The 14,208-nt window shown below is 38.5% G+C and overlaps 1 protein-coding gene across 6 annotated transcripts in view; it reads right to left on the bottom strand.

The window, feature by feature from the left end:
• PANK2 (pantothenate kinase 2) overlaps positions 1-13,961 on the bottom strand; it is a 78,449-nt gene extending 64,488 nt beyond the window's left edge. For 2 of the 6 annotated variants that reach the window (XR_016085433.1, XM_019195983.2), the window contains exons 1-9: positions 13,485-13,638; positions 12,996-13,338; positions 11,933-12,145; positions 11,620-11,678; positions 9,929-10,045; positions 9,709-9,828; positions 9,507-9,601; positions 9,318-9,411; positions 1,835-1,966 (exon numbers count right to left, since the gene is read on the bottom strand). Coding sequence is in view for 5 of the 6 variants with exons in the window: in XM_019195983.2 (XP_019051528.1) it covers positions 1,835-1,966; positions 9,318-9,411; positions 9,507-9,601; positions 9,709-9,828; positions 9,929-10,045; positions 11,620-11,678; positions 11,933-12,145; positions 12,996-13,269 (1,104 nt within the window). In the remaining variant the exon portion in view is untranslated. Of the gene's footprint in view, positions 1-1,834; positions 1,967-9,317; positions 9,412-9,506; positions 9,602-9,708; positions 9,829-9,928; positions 10,046-11,619; positions 11,679-11,932; positions 12,146-12,995; positions 13,339-13,484; positions 13,641-13,808 lie in introns of those variants that run through there. The other 4 variants (XM_010244759.3, XM_088902983.1, XM_088902984.1 and 1 more) reach the window with 4 other exon arrangements.
• Positions 13,962-14,208: the final 247 nt, after the last annotated feature.

The following is a 14,208-nucleotide window of genomic DNA, read 5'->3' as shown; positions in this document are numbered from 1 at the left end:
CTCTACTCTATTGAGGGCCATATCTTATGCCAAATGAGAAGTTCTAGGTCTTTGCTCACTACCAAACCCATGTCATTTTTTGCCATCAATATGCACCAAAACACTCATTCTCATTAGTATAGTTGGTCTTCCACAAACACGATTGAACTGTCTTATTCAACTTCCTCTCATCTAGTTACCCATTTATACTACCTTTAAGATCCCATGAATCTCCATGAAAAAGTCCACTTCTAAATATCAATCCTAATCGATTTACCCCACTTTGTGAATGTATTGTATATTTATTTTTTTAAGGTAAATAAAAAATTATTGAAGAAAAATAGAAAGTACAAGAAAGGTGACCAGCAGTCACCTGAGAAAAGAAGCATGTTGTTGGTGCCTATCTTGTAAATTTTTTCATCAAGTATATGATTAGCATAAGATAATCCCATGGCACCCCAGAATTCCACTTCATCAGACCTGTCATACTGTTAGGGCCCCCACAATAAATCCTTCCCTTGTCAAGGATAGTTGAATAAATCTGGAAAATAAATCTGGAGGTTTCTTGCTTAGAAAGAACTTCAGGTATCCAGTGCCTCCAAGGGTGGACGCATTTGTATATTTTGTGGCACTGAAGAGTGTTTCAATGATTAGGGCATGTTAAGAGCAGAGACTACAATATGGAAGCAAATGCTTCATGTGCAACAAAGAAAAGGAGAACATCAACCATCTATTCTCTACATGCAAGAAGGCACTAAACTGGATATATGGAAGTTTTTCCCTCAAAAAGTTGGTTTGGCAGGCAAGTGCAATTGCACTATTTCCAGCTTGGCAATCAATTGCAGGTGGATCAGATGCTAAGATCATATAAAGCATCATCTCTTCTGCCACATGCTATGGAATTTTGGAAAGAAAGGAAAGGAAAGATACCCTACAGAAGGTTTTAGGATAAAGATATTGAAGGCATGGGAAAGCTTCTTTTACACATTGGTTTTTGAAATGTGTTGGCAGTTTTACATGGCTGAATTATACATAGTGCACATATAATATATATTCCCTATTCAAATATTGGACAAGGTCTGCAACTCTTATATAATTTGACAATATCTATTTAGATCTAACTCGGGGTCATTGCTTGGTGCAATGGGAACATCTTAGGTTAATAAGCATGAGAACGTGGTTTTGAGTCTGAGAGCAGCTACTTCACACCACCCAAAAAAGTGTCAGAGATTAGGTCTATATTCAGCCTGCACCTCTCAAGACCCCAGATGGCCATGACCAGCATTTAGGGGTGGCCACGAGCCAAGCTTCTCACAAGCTATTCGAGCTCGGCTCGTGAAAAGCTCAGCTCGGCTCGGTTTAAACCGAGCTTCGAGCCAAGCTCAAGCCTAGTGAAGCTTGGCTCATAAGGCTCGCGAGCCTAGTATAATAAATTAATATTTTTTATTATATACATACATACATACATACATATACATATAAATATTTTTATTTTAAATAATAATATTTTATATATAATATTTTTATTTTTATGTATAATAGTAAATAATTTTTATAATTCTTAATTTTTTGTATGTAAAATAAAAAATATTTTTATATGTATATTTTTTTTAATTGGCTTGCAGTCGAGTTCGAGCCTAATACAGCTTCAGCGAGCCGAGCTCGAATAGCCAAGTATTCGGCTCGAATCCACCCCTACCAACATTGTGTAAGTGGGAACAAGGAAGGTCAGAGTCCAATGGCTTATTACAATTTTTCCCTAGGACTGACTCCTAAAGTGAGCCCCAGATGTTAGCAACTTAATAAAGCATGATTTGAACATAGCACACTAAAAGGTTGATCTAATGCAACTTGCCTGCCCAATATTATATGAAATCATTCGTAGAAGGGATAAGGAAATATCTTCAGGTCTGTAGTCTTCAAGCTCCTTATTTTCATAAATTGCCTTGCCAAAGCTAGAAGCAATGGTCGACGCTGACAGGCCAATCTGTAACCATTAAAAAATCAATAAGTTCATCATATTAAGATGGAAACCTTACATAATAAGTTCAATAATTACAATGTCAAGAACTAAAAAAATAGCACACTAAACTAAAGCTGAAATGACAAATTGACTCATTCTACAATAACAAATTGTTAGTGTAGGGGTATTTCTGTCTTTATATGTTGAGGTTGCTGATCTGTAATATTATATTAGAACTAGTGTCCCTCACTTAAATAAGGGCACATGTGTCTTTTCCATTATATTAATAATATAAAACATGTCTGGCCGAATGGGAGATGTATCGTTTCCCTAATTCGAACCAGACTTTTCTCTCTCTCTCTCTTTCTTGCTTCTTTCTTCTTCTTTTTCTTGGCTGCTATCAAACTAACAGAACTCAAAGGCAGGCCAAATCATAATATGGTATCAAAGCTCAACTAAGCAACTCGGATCTGCCCAGATTTCTGTTCTCTGCGCACTCAATCTAGGGTTTTCTCTTGATTTCTCTGCCATCGATTGGAGATAAGCGAAAGGGTTGAAAAGGAGTGGTCGCCCTCTTCCCTTGGAGGTTTCTATGCCTCCAGTTGTGCTGTTCATGGTCGGTTGCTGTGGTTTCTAAGAAAGCCCTCCCCTAATCGATGAACAGAAGAGGGCTGATTCGTGTGGTGTAGTGGGTGTCTTGTGTGGACTGATTTTCTTCTGGTCTGGTTTGTTTTTCGGGTGATGAGGTAAGAGATCTCTATGAATATTTTTTGTTATAAATCAAATAGGAAGTATGTTTCAGATCGTATGATGGGATTTCAGACTGTAGTGTGCTAGGGTTTATGCTGCTTTTTGTGTAATTCGAAGGGGGAGTGGTTCTCATATAGTGGTGAGATTTCAGGTAGTCGTAGGGTAGGGTTTGTGGTGTAAAGAGTGCAACCTTCAGCAATAACAAGTGCTGAAACCAGTGTGATCAAGTAGTGTGTAGTACGCCGAATTCGGTGATAACAGAATTCAGCAATTGGAGATAACAGTGATAGCAAATCTAATGTGATGATACCTACTGACTACCTGAATGTTCAAATGACCTCCATTAAACTGAATGGAGAGAATTATGTACCTTGGGCTAAATCTGTAGAAATTTTTCTGAAGGCAAAGAAGAAGGTGAAACACATAAGGGAGGAGAAACCCTCCACTGATTCTCATGAGTATGAAGACTGGGAACAAGAGGATGCACAAATTATCACGTGGTTATGGAATAGTATGGAACCCAAGATTAGTGTAAATTTCATGTTTCTTAACACTGCCAAAGATGTGTGGAACCATGCTAAGAAGTTGTATTCTGGTCAAGACAATACAACCAAAGTATATCAGCTGTATCAGGAATACTTTAATCTGCAACAAGGCAATCAGAGTCTAGAGAAGTACTATGCTAGTATGAGAAACATTTGTAATGAGTTGAATGTTTATCACCCCCTCACTTCTGATGTCAAAATTCAGCAACAACAGAGAGAATAGCTTGATGTGACTCGATTTTTGGTGGGGCTGAAATCTGAGTATGAACCAGTGTGGGCTCAGATACTAGGAGGGTCAGCTCTCCCTTCCTAAGAAGAGGTGTTTGCTCGACTTCGGAGGACTTCTTTTGGATCTACTGAGAATTCTAATGTCTCAGATAGATCAGCCTTTGCAGTGTCAAGGGGCCGTGGTGTTAGAGGTGGAGCTCGAGGAGCTCAGTCTGGTCGGGTGGTAGCAGTGATCCGATATATGGCCGGAGTGGTGATGGTGGACCTACATATAACCGTGGTGGTGGTCGTACTGGAGGTAGAGATTCAGGGGGAGCCCGTGGTAGAGGATGTGGCTCGGGTCCGAGGAGATGTATTCATTGTTTTATGGATGGACATACCATTAATTATTGCTATGACTTGCATGGTCCACCCTCAAACCTGGGCCAATCATGCCATGACTAGTGACACCAGTTTCAGACAGGAGAATCGTTCAGCTGATCAGATGCCTCCTACATCCACAGATGGTCCCGAGAAGGAGATGGTGAGTGTTCCCCGTGATGAGTATGAGAGGTTTGTCCAATCCACATCTCAGCAGAACACGGCTACTTTCGCACACTCAGGTATGGCTTGTTTGGCATCCACTCCCAATCCCTGGATTATTGACTCTGGAGCCTCCGATCACATGACTAGAACTCCAGGTGTGTTTTCTTCCCTCTCTCATTGCTCAACATCACAATCTGTTACCCTTGCTAACGGTTCCACATCCTCCATTTGTGGTGTTGGTAATGTTGACCTGGACCCTGTATCCCTATCCTCAGTTTTGTATGTCCCTAAATTTCCGTTTAACCTTATGTCTGTTAGTAAGCTGACCAAGTCACTTAATTGTTCTATTACCTTTTACCCTTGTATGTGTGTTTTTCAAGATCTCAAGACGGGGATGAAGATTGGTGGAGGGCATGAAGCTGGTGGATTGTATTATCTTGACGGTGGTGGCAGAACATCAACAGCTCTCCAGTCATCTCTCTCTCCTCTCCAGTGGCACTATCGATTTGGTCATCCTTCGCTGAAAGTTTTGAAATCTTTGGTTCCTTCGTTGAGTCAACTTTCTGTGTTAGATTGTGAGTCGTGTCAGTTGGGGAAACACCATCGTGTTCCCTTTAGTTCTAGGGCTGATAACCGTGTGTCGAGTCATTTTTCTTTGGTTCATTCAGATGTTTGGGGTCCTTATAAAGTGATGTCATACAATGGATAGAGATATTTTGTCATTTTTGTTGATGATTTTTTAAGGATGACGTGGCTCTATTTAAAGAAAGAAAGAAGTGAATTGTTTACCATCTTCTAGAAATTTTATGCTGAGATTCGCAATCAATTTGGTGTTAACATTAAAATTTTTCTTTCTGATAATGGCCGTGAATATTTATCTTCATCATTTCAAGAATACTTGGACCAACATGGCATTATACATCAGACCTCATGTACCTACACCCCATAACAAAATGGGGTGGCTGAGAGAAAGAATCATCATCTTTTGGAAACAGCACGATCCCTCATGCATCAAATGAATGTTCCCAAACCCTTTTGGAGTGATGCGGTGCTTACTTCTTGCTTCTTGATTAATCAGATGCCCACGTCTATCCTTGATGGTCATTCCCCATTTACTACCTTGTTTTCCACCTTGTCTCCGTTTCCTCTTTCTCCTCGGGTATTTGGGTGTGCCTGCTTAGTCCATAATCTGGGCCCCGGGAAGGACAAGTTAGATGCACGTTCCATCAAGTGCATCTTCCTTGGCTATTCTCGGACCCATAAAGGGTATAAGTGTTACCATCCTAGTTCTCGACGTTCCTTTGTGTGTGTTGATGTTACCTTCTTTGAGTTTACTCCGTTTTTCTTGGGGTCTGGTGATGCTTCTTCCTCCTCATCACCTCCCCCTCTTCCACTTCCAATTGCCGATTTTGTTCCCTTTTTTCCAGCCGTGACCAAGTCCTTGCCTCCAGTGCCACCACCTGTTGAACGCCCACCTATCCGTCAAGTGTATACACATCGCCCACATGTACCGGCTGCTACTCCTCTGTATCCATCACCGTCGACAGATCAGGAAGTTATCTCCACACCAGCCCCGAACCCAATATCTGATCTTGATCTTCCCATTGCCTTGCGGAAAGGTAAACGCACTTGCACCCTTCATCCTATTTCCCTTGCCTCTCCAGGGTGGTGTCGTGCAATGGAAGAAGAACTCTCAGCTCTACTTCATAATCATACTTGGGACCTTACCGCTCTTCCTCCTAGAAAGCAGGCTGTCAGTTGTAAGTGGGTTTATACTGTTAAGTATTTGCCTGATGGTAGTGTTGAGCGCCTGAAAGCTCGATTGGTTGCAAAAGGGTACTCCCAAACCTATGGTATTGACTACACAGAGACCTTCTCCCCAGTTGCTAATATAGGGTCGGTTCGTGTTGTGATCTCTCTTGTAGCTATGCATGATTGGCCCCTCTATCAGCTTGATATCAAGAATGCCTTTTTACATGGTGATTTGCTCGAGGAGGTCTACATGGAGCAACCACCAGGGTTTGTTGCTCAGGGGGAGGATGGTAAGGTATGCAGACTAAAAAAAGCTATATATGGGCTTAAACAGTCTCCTCGAGCATGGTTTGGTAGGTTCAGTGAGGTGGTAAAGAAGTTTGGTATGAAACAGTGCCAAGTTGATCATTCCGTCTTCAGTCATGACTCTCAGGCAAGAAAAATCCTATTGGTGGTGTATGTAAATGATATTGTTATTACCGGGAATGATAAAATGGGCATTAACAGGTTGAAGACTTTTCTACAGGAACATTTTCAAACAAAGGACCTTGGTAAATTGAAATATTTCTTGGGGATAGAAGTAGCAAGATCTAAGCATGGTAATAATTTGTGTCAGAGGAAATGTGCTTGATTTGCTAGAAGAAACAGGTTTGTTAGGTGCTAAACTAACTGAAACACCTATGGAAACAAATATTGGGTTGAGCAGTGATATGAGTAAAGTGTTTGAAGACCCTGGCAGATACCGACGACTTGTAGGTAAACTGAATTACCTAACCATTACTCGGCCAGATATTTCATTTGCGGTTAGTGTGGTAAGTCAGTTCATGCAGAAACATCTGGTTCCTCATTGGGATGCGGTTCTAAGAATTGTGAGGTATTTAAAAGGGGCCCCTGGTCGTTGTTTGATATACAAAAGTGGTGGAAAACTTGAAATAGAAGGGTATACTGATGCTGACTGGGCCGGTTCTATGTCTGATAGGCGGTCTACCACAGATTATTGCACTTTTCTTGGGGGTAATCTGGTGACATGGAAAAGTAAGAAGCAAACAGTCGTGGCGAGAAGTAATGCAGAGGCAGAATATAGAGCTATGGCACATACTGCTTGTGAATTAGTGTGGCTAAGGAACCTTCTACAGGAGATAGGATACAACATTAACACTCCAATGAAGCTCTATTGTGACAATTAGGCTGCAGTTCATATTTCTTCTAATCCGGTGTTTCATGAAAGAACCAAGCACATAGAGGTTGACTGTCACTTTGTGAGAGAGAAGGTGCTGAATGGAGTGATAGACAATGCATATGTTAACACAAGAAACCAGTGGGCAGACTTATTTACAAAAGGGTTGAGTCGGGGAAGAGTGGACTACATATGTAACAAGCTGGGATTATATGATATATACTGACCAGCTTGAGGGGGAGTGTTAGTGTAGAGGTATTTCTATCTTTATACTTATGTTGAGGTTGCTGGTTTGTAATATTATATTAGAACTAGTGTCCCTCACTTAAATAAGGGCACATGTGTCTTTTCCATTATATTAATAATATAAAACATGTCTGGCCGAATGGGAAATGTATCTTTTCCCTAATTCGAACCAGACTTTTCTTTCTCTCTCTCTTTCTTCCTTCTTTCTTCTTCTTTTCTTCTTGGCTGCTATCAGAATAACAGAACTCAAAGGCAGGCCGAATCATAATACAAATAACAAATGCTGTAGTTTGGTTATCCACTTGACAGTTCAGTCAATCTTCTTTCAGCCAGTCTTTGATTGAATTAAAATAAAGGTCCATAATAGACTCAACAATGTGTCACCACACACATAGACTCAATTCGGCTTTGGTTCTTTTTGGATTTTCCTGTGCAGCAGCAATATAGTGAGTTCTAATATGAGTTTCTGTGTAGACTTTTAGAAGTTCAGTTAGGTATTTGTTTTAAACAGTGTTGAAAGACTCAGACAGGACTGAACAGTCGGACCATAAAACCTGGGCTGAGTCAAACCCAGATAACTGTTGAAAAACAGATGGGTTTCAATGACCCAGCTGATTTTCACAACCTGCTCAGGCCACTAAATCACTAGAAACTTTAAAATGAAAATAGAAAGATTTGAACTCATGGCTTCTTGGTTATGCATGTTAACTTATTACCATTAATAATATCTTGTTATTTATGCCTATTTATGTCTCTTTAATATATAGTCATTAAATGCACATATATCTTGAATAAAATGTAAGTTGCAAGACTTGAACCCTGGTTGCTTGCATCAAAAATCAAGAAACTAACCATCTAGTCACAGTTTTTGCATGTGTTTTAAAATGAAAAAATATATTATATGTTATTTATGACTCACGGTCAAACCATTTGACCTGTGACCCAGCAAGCATTCAGGTTTTGTGTCTAGTTCGAGTCTTACAACACTGGTTCTAAAGCTAAGATTTTAGTGGAATCATAAATGCATATCAATTGATATGACTATGATAGTAAGTCCTCATCTGACCTTTTTCAAGATTTTTTTAATGGATAACATGAATTTCATTAATTGGTGGAATTAGAAACAATGATTTAGTTATATATAATACATGACCTTTTCATGTCTTTTAATATAAAGCCTATATTAGGCACACAAAATTGGCATAAGACCAGCTTCAAATGTACCACACAATTTGAAGCATGAGTTTTAGCAGGTTTGCCAAAACACAGAAAAAATTCAATAATGTGAAGACTTTTTTCTACACCAATGTTGTGTGTGTGTGTGTGTTTTGTAGTTTTGGTCTTTGTTTCTTTCTAATGACATTTCAAGACTGACTAACCAATGTAAAACTTAAGCACAGAAAAGAAAGGCTAATTCATCAGTTTTTACCACACAAGCACATGTAGGTTTATATTTTCTGAGGTTCTTCTTGCCTTCCTGCCTTTAACTTTTATTCCTTTTTTCATTTGATTGTCATTTTTTTTCTTATTACAACACCCTCATTGATGTTGTCATAATTTTACTCTTGATAAACAAATGCACATGCATAATATGTACACACCACATATGTATCTTTGCATCTTAGATCCTAGATAGGTGGTCAGATTCTAAGGCTTTCCTCAGGCAGCCTCTCAAGCATGTCTTTCAAATTCACTGATTGTTTGCATAACAGCTGAACTGCTAGCAGCCTAGGAACAAGAATAACAAGAACTTGGTGCTCCAGGACTTGTTACATCATTCACAATCATAATTGACATAACGTCGCAATTTCCTTGGTTATGTACATGAAATTTCTCCTACCATGCTTTTAGGATACAAACAATTATAGTTAAGGGTCCGTTCGGTTCACAGTCGGAATTGGAATCGGAATGGTCTATTCCCATAGTCTGTTTAGTTCAGATAGGAACTGGAATCAGAATGGGATTTTCATTCCCAAGGGAGGGGAAGGGAATGACCATTCCCTTAAATGGGGCAATGCCATTCCAGCGGAAATGGGAATGGGATTCCAATTCCACCCAACCAAACAGTTGGATCAGAATGACCCATTCCAATTCCGATTCCAGATCCCTAGTCCCATGAACCAAACGGACCCTAAAAACCTATCACCTTTACCTTGCTATAATCCATGCCACCATAGATGTCTCCAACAAGCATGTCTATTTTCCTATTATCTCCACGTTGACTCAACTCCAGCAACTCATCAAAACTGGAATTAGATATGGATGTTAGTTAACATGGATAAAAAAATTAAAAAAAAAAAAGAGCTAGGATATACTATAAATAGAAGAAAGCCAGGAGGACCTTTTGCACTTTGTTAAAAGCCTTCCCAGGCCCCAATAAGTACCACCACCAACATTGGTCCCACTAACCCGCTGAAACTTCCCTTCACCATCTACCTATACCACCAGAAGAAAACATGAGATCCTCAAGAACTCCTTGAACAGTAAGTTTTAGGTCACTGAATACCAAAAGTAAACTAGGCAGGAAATAAGATGACCATAACCTTGATCATGCTAACACCAGATCCAATGTTAACAAGGAGATAAGGGAACAAATCATTATGGTCAATCTGGACAAATTCTTTATGACCCTCCATGTGTGTGAAAGCTTCATGACGAATTGCCTACACAAAGTAAGCTTAATGAAGAACAACCATAAGCCAACTATAAGCAGAAGGAGATTCTTAATTAAAAACAACCATAAGCCAAAGGATAGAAGAACACCTTAAGCAAAAAATTTGCTCCAGCTACCAGACAATCCATTTCATCTTCCTTATCGATGCTAACTCCAAGTCTCTCTTTGAAGAGGTCTGCAAATTTGTATGCGCCACCACCTGTGGCCTTCACAGAAATGTTAACTAATAAATTTACCAACATCCATTAAGAAAAGAAATAAACAAACATTAAGAACAATTAGAAACTCCAAGGCGTCCAAGCAGACAGAAGACCAGTTCTTTGATTGTAGTTCACAATTTTCTTATGCCGATATTATTCCAAACTATGCAAATATTTACAGAGAGAAAAAGACCATATTGATGACTGGAAAAGTTAATGACTATATGAAGCTACCATAGTTTTCAAGTCACCAAGGCAAAGCTAGGCAACAGGGCACTTTGTCACCTAGTTGCCTAGGCTGGTGCCTAGGACCTATTTGATAAGTTTTTTGAAAATAAAAAGTATAAATCCTAGGGAAGTTCCATAGATGTCATAGTAATAAGCAAGTATCTTTAACTAATAATTACCATAATCCACATGAAATAAGCATAAAGTATAAACCCCGTATCAAAACATTGAAAATCAGCATATTTGTGAGAAGAAAAAAGAAGAAAAGAAAACATAGAAAATATTGGGGCTGAGCCCTTGTTTTGGTCCTAGAAAGAGGATGACAACGTATACGTCGATTGAACCCAAACAAATAAGAAAATAATAAAAAAGAAATAGTATAATAATAATAATAGTGATAATAATAATAATAATAAAAAACCCGCAAGATGAATAATTTAGTGTAATGATCTGTTATAATGCTATTAATAACATAAAATAAAAGAATATAAAAATATTATGTAGTGTCTAGAAGCTCTAAAGGAATCCTTTTCTCATTTCTCTTATTTATGTTACTTCATGACCATTTCCTTCATCCTATTTTTTGTGCGTGTGCATGTAGGGGGGACAATATCCATCTTGGTGGTGGCTATAAATAAAAAAAAAAAAAAAACATCAGTTAATAGTTGGTCCATTTCAGTAATTATCTTTCCATGAATCTCCATCAAATCTTGCATTCTTCATGGTTGATGCAATAGGTTGCTTTTCTATTAGGAGACCAAGGTTTGAAAAGGCCTTTTCCTATAACAGTTTTCATTATCAATCCATAAGGTATAGATCATTGAAATCTGCTAGCATCTTAAGACCTCTTAATGGAACTAAAACAGCTTAAGTTAAGTATACTAACCAGAACAGATCTCTCCATTATTGTCACCAAAAAAAAAAAAAAAGAAGTTAATACAAATTTTAGTTTTGATGAAGGGTAGCTAAGCTAGCAAACCTATGAAGCAGATTCTTTTATTGCTTAATGATGAGAAACATGTCCTTAGGTGATGCAGGGGAGAGCCTTATAATGTCTTTAGGAGTATGATTTTTTTTTTTTTCAGCAAAGCATGAATATGCAACAGAGGAATAGGTTGAGAAATCTAGCAGAGCAGTTCTAGGTTAAATAGTTGACAACTCAACAAACACTAATGACTTGTGCAATCCCATCCCGACTTCCGTCTTTTATGTTGATCAATTTGTTAGGATTCCAAAAGATCCTTTATAAGGCCTAAGTTCCTTCTTTGGTGTAGCTCAGGTAAATATTTAACAAACTGCTTGAAAATAAGAATCTAGTAATTGCCAAAAGTAATCTACGGTACAAGGTTTACCTTAATTATTGCATCTTCATTGGCTGTGGCCCCAGAATGCCAACATTGTGAATCAGTCCCTGTCAATAAGAAACTTACCACAATTAACCATGTGTTAAAAATGTTTTAAGTATTTCTTTGAAACTTGCGTAGTAAAAAGGCTTAATTATTTCTTGGAAACTTTAAAACAAAATTCCAAATAATTGTACGTTAGACACTTCAGCAACAAATATCAACTAAAGAGCTAATATATTTTACTATGTTTCACAATTTAAAAAAAAAAAAGGAAAAAAGAAACATAGTCAAAAAATAAAAGGAAAATAGTAATGCATACCACCACGGTGAAGCTGCTTGGAAGAAATAAAATCTAAGCACTCATTAATCTTGCTTGTCTCGAACTTCACAAAATGGAGCCTCCCACCTAGAATGGGATAACTTCTCCTATTACCATTAGAAACCCCCAGTCTCTCTTTTAGAGATCTCTTCCTCTTATCATCAACTGAGCGATCCTCGTGTCTTGAGAAATATACCAACTTAATCAGTGATCCTGCCAGCAAGAAAATGGAATTACTGGAGTATCAAGATAAAACATCTATTTTGTCAAACCAGAAGCAATCAATTCTGAGAAGAAACCAAAGCTGAAAAATGAGAAATAACTAATAAGAAAACTGTCATTTTAGTTCATCGTCCAAAAATCATGGTTCTCAACCAATTTAAGCATATATAGAAGTTTTATAATTTCAAATTTTCAAGCTCTAAAGCAGAACTAGAACTAACCCTGAAATTTCATCACAATGAACCCAAAGATATAACTTCAAAATCAGATACAGATGTAATGGGTGGCAGAATAGGTAAAGCCACATAGGAATTGGTTCCTCAAACTATACCAGAAGCTAGTCAGCTACATAGAAAAATAATAAATTGCATAGTTGCAGAGGAAACATGGAGAACAATCTAAGCCACTTTCACTTCGAAAAGAATCCTAAATTGACGAGCAACATAATAAAATACACCAAAAATTATATACCAAAAGAATAAAAATTAAGAAACTTGATGGTAAAACTGATCTAAATAATCAAGGAAAAGAAAAACGGCCACCAATCAGAAAACATTAAGCTAAAGAAAGGACATAGAAAATGGCACAAAAAATGAAACATGGTGTTAGCAAAACAGGGAGAGGGGAAAACCAGACCCGCCCAAGAATCACAAAAATTCAACAGTAACAGAACATAAAGTTACTAGATTCGGATACGCATTTCCAGGAAAATAATGACAGAAAAGGAAGACATAACCACGCCAGATCCACCGAGAAGCAAAAGAGTAAGAAAATGAACTAACAGTGACGAGAAGGAATATTCTCAAAAAAGAAAAAAAAAAGGAAGAATATTGACATTCACCTCCAATGTCCAGAGATAAATGAGAGATATCATCAGACTGGTTAGGCAACAGAATTGTTGGATCTCTCTCCTCAAAATTCCCCTGAATAGCTGCGCCGCTGAGGTCGAGCTGAGGCCGCGAGCTCGATCGATGAATTGGGTTGGCAGCCGGCGGCGCCATTTCTCTTCCGCCTTGTTTCTCCTCCTCGTCTTCCTTGTTCTTATCGTTATTCTCCTCAGTCGCCGCCTTTATATAGTGGTTTTCAAGAACTGGGCGTTCAGTTGGACCAGCCATTAATCCAAACTTCCCTCCACCTGCTGCCTAACCCCAACTGTTTGTGCAAGCGTATTTGGTGGGGTTGTCCTTTACTCATGAGCAAAAAAGACCAACGGATACAGAATAATTAAAAACGAATAGGAAAATGTAGAAATAATAAAAAATACTTTTTTTCAGATTCAAATCAAAGCAAGAACAGAAACCCGACAGTATTGATGAGTAAAAATCAATACCCAAGTGGTTGAATCAACCAGTCAACCCAAGGCAAAAATCAAAGCAGCTTCTTTGCATTTATCGCCTGCCTGCTGTTAGCTTCGAAGAAACCTGAAGCAAGATAACGAAATAAAGGTGAAGGAATTCACATCTTTTTTCCTTTTATTGTTTATACTTTATTGAGGACAAGTGTCAACCCACATGAAAATGATGGCTAAAGGTGAAGGAATGGGCGAACAATTTGAAACCCTCAAGTTATTATACTTTGAAGTTAAGAAACTAGCCGACATAATCACGTAATAAACAATAGAAAAACCCAACCCAGATGAGTAAATACTAAATACCACCGAAAATAGATAGAGCCCCCCTAAAAACACGTAGAAATCTATGTAAGTTGTAACCACCCCAACCGTCATTTTCGTGAGGTTTCACACTTCCACTTCTCTTGGCCCTTCATCAGCAGTGATGGCTGGTTAGTGATCACAGCCCAGACATTAGAAGCCTGAATGGGAAGTTCAGGAAGTTATTAGTTAACAATGAAGAAGACGAAGAACATGAATATATCTTGAAAGTGAGTTCGGATTGGCTCCTCACACCCAACGAGCCCCTTGCAATTGGAAGTTCAGAAGTACGATGGAGATGTTCCCGATGCAAGGCTGTTAAGGCTGTTCGAACGGGCCTTGCACTGGAAATATCACCCCATGAAGTAAACTACATAGGTGATAGGTACTTAGATATTCCCAG

Source organism: Nelumbo nucifera, chromosome 4, assembly GCF_055504915.1.
Source record: "Nelumbo nucifera cultivar China Antique chromosome 4, China Antique-T2T, whole genome shotgun sequence".
Taxonomy (NCBI): domain Eukaryota; kingdom Viridiplantae; phylum Streptophyta; class Magnoliopsida; order Proteales; family Nelumbonaceae; genus Nelumbo; species Nelumbo nucifera.
The sequence above is the reverse complement of the archived record's forward strand: the minus strand, read 5'-3'. Positions and strand labels throughout refer to the sequence as shown.